Source organism: Cervus elaphus, chromosome 18, assembly GCF_910594005.1.
Source record: "Cervus elaphus chromosome 18, mCerEla1.1, whole genome shotgun sequence".
Lineage (NCBI taxonomy): Eukaryota > Metazoa > Chordata > Mammalia > Artiodactyla > Cervidae > Cervus > Cervus elaphus.
Genome location: NC_057832.1, coordinates 110644611 through 110653195, shown reverse-complemented (window position 1 = coordinate 110653195; position 8585 = coordinate 110644611). Strand labels below are relative to the sequence as shown.

Below are 8585 nucleotides of genomic sequence, written 5' to 3'. Positions count from 1 at the left end.
CACTCTCCAGGTAAGGGAAACCAAAATTGGGAGTAACCATTCCCATTCCGTCCAAAAAGTCAAGACTGCGTGCTCTCAGGCACATCAGACGACTTCTGGAGGAGGACCCCCACCCAGACCAAGGCCTTTTTGTTTCACATCTTCTTCCTACTAAAGTTCACTTTAAAACATTATATACTGAGATGCACATACACACACACGTCTCATTTTTACCCTTTTGGGCAGTTACTTATTTTAAGGCAGTATAGAGTCAATTCCTAACACTGTTATCTCTCTGTTCTAAGCCAGGTTCCTACCTTCTAAGTGACGCGACCACATATTACCTAGCTCCTTGGGTGGTGAGAACACAGCTGATCAGTCGTATGTGTAAAGCACTGGCGCATAGTAATCACAACCGTGCATTCACACTGGCTGTGGGGTTAAGAAGACTTTATACTAAGCTATATTTAATATAACACATCTGCCCTGTTTTGAACAGAAATGCTGTTGGTTTTTCGGCGACGTCTGTCTGACATAAGGTTTGTACTAAATAGAAGGTGGGGGCGGGCTCAGGTTCTTATTGGATCCCTCTGCATTCAGGTCTGGCTGACTTGGGAGAGTCTGTCATAGTTGTGTTAAACATTCTTTACGTGGACCTTATACAGAAGGACAATGGCAAGAAGGCAGTAGATGATAAGGCAACTGTGTTCTCAGTTAAAAGTCTGAATCAAGAAAACACAATTTGAACTAGAACATATTTACATTTAAAAATGAATAAAAACACTAATCTGAATTAAATATCCTTCCCCAATCCTATGTTCCATTATTTCCATAGAAAAATTAGAATCACTAAATAAACACATACCTGCTGGTAGTCAAGATTCTGTGCTGGTCTTTGCACTCTATTATACAACCAGTATATGCCAGATTCTCTTGGCTCATGTAGAGACTGTATTTTCTCACACCACAGCACCCCCTCCCTGGCACATTTGGATCCGTCTGCTTTTTGTTTCATTAGTTTTTGCAAAAGTACAGCTTTTAACGCCACTCTAAAGAACACAGAGGTAAACAGGTAAGCATTATTTTATGGGCTTTTTAAGCTGCTTTTCATGGTCTTTTCGTAGCTGCTCTGTAATCCTTTAAGCATGTGGTCTTCCCTCTCCACAAGGTCCGTGGGTGCAAGTATATGCACTGTCCTAAAACTGATCTGCCTGAGAAGTCTGCCAATTCTTCTTCCCCTTTTCCCTTCCTTTTTTTTTTTTTTTAAAAAAAAAAAGTGCCTTAGGTCTCGTCCACCTTATTGCAGTGCATTGCCCTCTGGAGTATTTGATATAACAATGTCATGCAGTTCTTTGAGTTGCATAACAGAATCTTTCTATCCCATCTGCTTATTTATCTGTTTACATCTATAATGTTAAACACTGTCTCAGCTGTAAATAACATGCTTTTGGGAGGAGACAAGATGGCAGTGTAGAAAGGGCGTGAGGTCACCTCTTAAGGAAACACCGAATCACAACTAACTGCAGAACAGCCATCAACAACAGAACACACGCTGGAACCCACAAAAAAGATGTCCTACACCCGAAGAGGCCACAATCAAGATAGAATCAAATCCCACATGAACCGGGTGGAGACCCACAAACTGGAAAATAATTATACTGCAGAAGTTCTCCCCCAAGCGTGAATGTTCTGAGCCCCACAAAGGGCTCCCCAGCCTGCAGGTCTGGCGACAGGAGGAGGTGGCCTCAGAGAATCCAGCTTTGAAGACCAGTGGGGTTTGACTGTAAGAATTCCACTCTGGGAAGGTACAGAGTCTCACATACATGAGGATTCAGGGGAAAAAAGCAGTGACCTCATAAGAGATTAGGCCAGACTTACCTGCTAGGATTGGAGGTTCTCAGGCAGGGGGCAGGGACAAGGATACTGGTTGTGATAATTCTAGGGAACACTTATTGGTGTGAGCCCTCTTGGATGCCCCCATTTTCTCACCAAGACCTGGCCCCACCCAACAGCCAGTGCTAGGACACCTCAAGCCAACCAAGCAACAGAGCAGGAGCAGAGCTCCACTCAGCAACAGACAGCCTGCTCAAAATCCTGAGAAAACAGCTGCCCAATAAAAACAGTCCCTGACAGCCCTGCCCACCAGAGGGGCAAGACCCAGCTCCACCCACCTGTGGGCAAGTACCAGCTTCTCTCACCAGGAAGCCTGCGTAAGCCTCTTAGATAGCTGCACCTGGCAGGGGCAGACAGCAGAAGCAAGAACTACAACCCTACAGCCTGCAGAATGGAAGCCACAATCACGGAAAGTCAGACAAGATGAGATACCCCAGAAGAACAACAAGGTGAAGTAGACTGGCAATCTACCTGAAAGAGAATTCAGAGTAATATAGTAAAGATGAGCCAGGATCTCAGAAGGGGAAGGAGGCACAGATCAGGAAGATACAAGAAATAGTTAACAAAGACTTAGAAGATTTAAACAACAAAGATGAACAATACAATAACTGAAATGACAAATACACTAGAAGGAATCAATGGCAGAATAAATGAGCTGGAAGATGGAATGGTGGAAATCACTGCCGTGGATCAGAATAATGAAGACAAGAATGAGCAGAAGTGAGGACAATTTAAGAGATCTCTGGAACGTTAAATGCAAACAACATTCACATTATAGGGGTCCCATAGGAGAAGAGAAAGGACCCAATAAAATATTTAAAGAGATAATAGCTGAAAATTTCCCTAACATGGGAAAGGAAGCAGTCACTCATGTCTAGGAAGCACAGAGTGCCAGGCAGGATAAACCCAAGAAGGAACATGCCAAGACACATAGTAATCAAATTGACAAAAATTAAAGACAGGAAAATTAAAATCAACAAGGGAAATGTAACAACATACAAGGGAATTCCTATAAGGTTAGCAGCTGATTTCTCAGCAGAAACTCTTCAGGCCAAAGGGAATGACACAATATATTTAAAGTGATGAGAGGGAACCTACGACCAGGAATACTCTTCTCAGCAAAGCTCTTTATTCAGATTTGACAGAGAAATTGCCTACAGACAAGCAAAAGCTAAGAGAATTCAGCACCACCAAACCAGCTTTGCAACAAATGCCAAAGGAACTTCTCTAGGCAGAAAAGGCCACAACTAGAAACAAGAAAATTACAAATGGAAAAGCTTATCAGTAAAGGCAAACACAGTAAAGGTAGGAAATCATCTGTAAATGATTCAAATATTTCAAATATATCAAAACCAGAAATCGTGAGGAGAGCACAAATGCAGGATATTGGAAATGCATTAGAAATTAAAAGACTACCAACTTAAAACATATCATTTATATACAGACTGCTGTATCAAAACCTCATGGGAACGGCAAAAGGAAAACCTACAATAGATACCACACACAAAAAAGAAGGAAACCAAACTCAATACTAAAGTTAGTCATCAAATCACAAGAGAACAGAATAGGAAGGGAAGCCATAAAGTGCAAAGATAACCCACAAACTGGAAGAAAATACTTGCAGATGATGTGAACAAGAGATTAAGCTTCAAAATTTATAAACAGCTCATGTGACTCAAAAAATGGGGAGAAAACCTAAAAGACGACATGCAGATGACCAAGAAACACCTGAAAAGATGCTTAACATTGCTAATTATAGAGAAACGCAAATCAAAACTGTAATGAGACATCACGTCACACCAGTGATAATGGCCATCATCAAAAAGTCTACAAATAATAAATGCTGAAGAGGGTGTGGAGAAAAGGGAGCCCCCCTACACTGTCAATGGGGATGGAAATTGGTATAGCCACTGTGGAGAAGAGTATGGAGGGAGGTTCCTTAAGAAACTAGAGTTATCACATGATCCTACAATCCCATTCTTGGGTGTATATCTGGAGAAAAACGTGGTTGGAAAGGATACATGCAGCCCAATGTTCATTGCAGTGCTATTTACCATAGCCAAGACATGGAAGCAACCTAAATGTCTGTGGACAGATGAGTAGGTAAAAGAAGATGTGGTACATACAGTAGAATTATTACTCGTTAAAGAGAATGAAATAATACCATTTGCAGCAACATGGATGGACCTGGAGATTATCATACTAAGTGAAATAAGTCAAAGACAAAGATCATATGAAATAACTTAAAATACAAACTTACTTATATACAAAACACAGACCCACACAGTGAGAGAACATACTTACTGTCACCAGCAAGGTGGGTGGGGAGGATAGAGTAGGAGTTTGAGCTCAACATGTACACACTGCTCTATTTAAAATAGATAACCAACAAGGACCTAATGTTGGTTGGGAACTCTGCTCAACACCCTGTAATAACCTAATGGAAAAAGAATTGAAAAAAAAAAAAAAATACACATACATGCATAACGGAATCACTTCGCTATACACCTGAAACAATACTACTATATAAAATAAAAATATAACAACAAAAACTTGAGTTAAACCGAAAAAACAAAGGGGTTTTTCAATAAAATCAACTCAGGATAAAGAGTATTCTAATAAAATGTTAATTTTTAATTTTCAAAAATTTATATCAATTGCATTTCAATAATTTATAACATTTATTCTCGTGAGTTGACACTTGAACTAAAAAAAAGTTATTTCCATTTATACTTTTTGTTGGCAAGGTGATAGTTCCAATAAAAAAAATTTCAAGCATAAAAACATTACATTATGATAGCATTCTTTGCAGAAAGGGGTATGGAAATATACATATAAGAAAAATCGGCATTTTTCAATGACTAAACAACTTACTAGCTTATTTTTGTAAATGGATGATGAGTGTCAAACTGCTATGTATCTCAATTACACTGAAAATGTTCAAAAGAGTAATGTAACAGTTTTATTTTAAAATATCAATATTTACATGACACTAGAAGGTATGTACTTTGGCAACTAACTTCCCATGAAAAATTTTGGCTGTCAAAACTGCGAATGGTTACATGATCTTTCAAAATATTTTTAGGACGTACATGACCAGAATAACAATGTGTGTGGACCACTGCTTTACAGGACCGTCCCATTCAGTTCGGGGGATCTCTCCTAGTAGAACCACTTGGGGAGGGTGGCCGCCTTTTAAAACGTGCAGATTCCTGGGCTCGGCCCTCCAAACCGAGTTACTAGATTCGGGATGGGCCCCAACTAAGTCAATTTTCAACATGCACCCTAGGTGGTTCTCTTGCAAACTGACATTTCAGAAGCAGGACTGCAGGGTGGAGGGGTGGGGAAAGAGTATTTGACAGTATTTCAGCCATGGCTGAAGAGGGACACACCTCCCTCTATGCTTTTTGCTTGGGCGGAGTTGGAGCTCATCAAGTCGCAGCACCCGTGGAAGGGCCTGGGAGCGGGCGGAGTGGTGGGAAAGCAGGTGGCTTGCTTCCCAGGAAGACCCAGGACGGCCGCGGGACCCAGCGCAGAGGAGGATCCTGCTCCCCACCAGGGGGCGCTGTCGAGGTGGAGCCCTTCTCCGGCCACTGCGGGTGGGGATTTCCTGGAACTAGTCTTAGGAAAAGCGGTCTTCAGGAGGGGCCGGGCCATCATCACAGCGGAGTCGAGCATGCGCTTGCTGGGAAGCTGGCTGCAAAGCTGGGAAGCACTGAGAGGGGGGTTGGGGGGGGGGCGGTGCTACTTGCCGTGAACCGGCCCTTGGGGTCCTCTGACAACACTGCGGGGGACAGGGGAGGCCTCGGTTCCCTTTTGGTCCCGGGGTGGCTAAAGTGCAGTCTCGGGCGCCCACCTGCCGCCCGCTCACTGGGCCGGGCGCTGCAGCAGCTGCTCCCTCCTGCGAGGGTCACAGAAGAACTGCAGTTTCCTGGGGAGCAGCTTCACCTCCACGGGCATCGCTTCGTACTCCTCACTGTCGATGCTGAAGGCGCCCCCGGTGCCCTGTGCAGGGGGAGAAGACTCAGAACAGCTCGCGCCCACAGCTGGCTGGGATTCGTCACACTCTGAGCATCTGGGCAGGGTGTTAGGGAAAACCGCACCCTCTCTGAGGATTTAGCTTCATGTTCTTTAAAAAGAGATTTCTGTGCCTGTGTCAGACACAGGGCTGGTTATGGAAATAGGGGGGCTTCCCTCATAGCTTGGTTGGTAAAGAATCTGCCTGCAATGCAGGAGACCTGGATTCAGTCCTTGGGTTGGGAAGATCCCCTGGAGAACGGAAAGGCTTCCCACTCCAGTATTCTGGCCTGGAGAATTTCATGGACTGAATAGTCCATGGGGTCGCACAAAGTTGGACATGATTGAGTGACTTCCACTTCACCACCATGAAAAAGATTTAAGTGGCCTCTGCCTCCTCCCAGAGTATTTTGGGATTTGTGAAACAAGGTTATCATTTTCAAATGCTTATTGAAAGACAGGGTCCTGTCCTATCTTTAAGGAATTCACTTAAGATGTGTATGTCCTTCTCGGCCCTAATCTTGCCCAAATGAAAAGTGAGCAACACAGCCAGTTCTCTTGGGAAAGCCATTACAGCCCCTTGATTATTTTCATGGTTGTTCTTTAGGACTCGCTTACCTTTATACCAAAGGTATAGCACCATTAATATTAAAAATTCTAGAAAACCCTTCCATAACTCATGCGTGTAAGTCAACATTTGCTGTGTTGAAACTATGGTGCCAGCCACTGTGGGGACACCTTCTGTTTTACCTACAGTCCTTTTTGACCACCTTAGTTTAACAGTCAAGTCTTCAGAGGACATCTGTAGTTAACTTTTTTCCCCCACTTATAGGTTATTCCACATAGCTTGGCATTTCCCAGTACAGAAAAATTTACTGCCATCCTGAAAACGCTTCCAGATCATTTTTAAAAAACGTGAAGCTAGAATTCACTATGGACATTTGCAAACTGGAGAATTCTGTGGGTTGTTATAGTAACCATTCGCATAATTTACATTCAGAAAAATAAAAGCTCAGGAGACTGAAGGATCACTTTACAGAACCTTGGCTTGACAACACTGGAAGTCTTCAGGAGCCAAACTCTAAACTTTTGACTCAGAAGGGGCTTTTCTGCCATCTTTTCAGGTCTCCCTTAATATAACCCAGAGCCTGGCAAAGCACTCAGCATGTATGAGGTACCTAAGGAAGGGTCTGTTAATAGGAAAGAGGGAGGAAAAAAAACAGAAAGGAAGACCACAGAGGAGAAGACCACCAGCTGTGGGGCAGCTCACCCCTGCTCACCTCTGGAAGAAGCAAAGTGCAGCGGCTGGCCTGGAGACACTCGGTGCCCTCGACATGCAGCTTGGGATCGCTCACCTTTTTACTTCTGTTGGTACAGAAGAAAGCAACCTTGGAAACCAGTGCTGGCAACTGCACTCGGCTGCCAGAACAAAGCAGAAGTTCTGCGTGTCTTTGGGTAAAATCAAATACATGGACTCACAGTCTCTTGAACCATGGGGGTTCTGTGAATAATTTTCCCCCCAGTACTTCTTGCTTAGTGTTGAGATACATTCCAGATTGAGAAGGTTTATTTACTGAACAGAACTGTGCATGAAGACTGATTTTTCTCTCAACCGATCTTTAAGTGTTCCATGTATACCTAATTCTTGGGCTATTTAAAAATCCCAAGTTTAAAAATTGGAATGAAATGAAATACTTTAGAAAAAAGTACTAAACTTTTGATATTTGGTACTTCTTGTGAGTCTGTGACTTGAAAGAGAAAATTTTTTATTCTGATTTAAACTAGATGGATTTATATGAACAACCAACCTTAGCAGCTTTTGTATGGTTCTCCGTATTGATATAAACAGTCTACTTAGAATTTGGAATAAAACTATTAGCCTCTCTCTACACACACACACACACACACACACACACCCCTACCCACCCCCCACCCCCCATGTATATACACCCTGCAGCTAGTCAGAATCACTGGGAAATGGGTAAAAGCTAATCTATGGAAATCAGTCCATCTTCATCACTAATTGCTGGAGAAGGGATAGGTTACCCACTCCAGTATTCTTGGGCTTCCCTGGTGGCTCAGCTGATAAAGAATCCACCTGCAATGCGGGAGATGTGGGTTCAAACCCTGGCTTGGGAAGATCCCCTGGAGAAGGGAAAGGCTATCCACTCCAGTATTCTGGCCTGGAGAATTCCATGGACTGTACAGTAATTCCATGGACTATATAGTCCAAGGGGTTGCAAAGAGTCGGACACGACTGAGTGACTTTCACTTCACTTATCATTAATTAACAATAGTAATTCTTTTGATGAAACATCGTCAATTTTCTAAAGCAACTTTTCAGTGTTCTAATCAGATACTCAGAGGAAGCAGACACGCTTGATTTCGCTTCCTGTAGAGACCAAAAGGAAACTATGTTATTGCTGCTGCTGCAGATGATGACAGCAACCATGTGCACCATAATGACTTCGTCTAATTTAAGCAGTATCATCAGTTTTTCTTTCCAGTTTTGGATGTCAGCATTATAAAGGAGATTCGAATATAGCTGGTCCCACGGACTTGTGGGACACTGTGTAGCTTCTGGACCCTTCCTAGGAGAAGAAAGACTTTTTCCCTTTCTCCCTTTTACTATAGTTACAGCAAGTAAACCAAAGGCTGCAGAAGCAGCTATTCAGCATCTGAAGAACTGGTACCCA

The 8585-nt window shown here is 42.9% G+C and overlaps 1 protein-coding gene across 1 annotated transcript in view; it reads right to left on the bottom strand.

Annotated features, from left to right (window-relative positions):
* Positions 1-4485: 4485 nt before the first annotated feature.
* The window catches only part of AGK (acylglycerol kinase), an 87342-nt gene continuing 83242 nt past the window's right edge, over positions 4486-8585 (bottom strand). Inside the window, exons 15-16 of the mRNA XM_043872331.1 lie at positions 7170-7254; positions 4486-5877 (exon numbers count right to left, since the gene is read on the bottom strand). Of these exons, the coding sequence (XP_043728266.1) occupies positions 5740-5877; positions 7170-7254 (223 nt within the window). The 3' untranslated portion in view covers positions 4486-5739. The remainder of the gene's footprint in view (positions 5878-7169; positions 7255-8585) is intronic.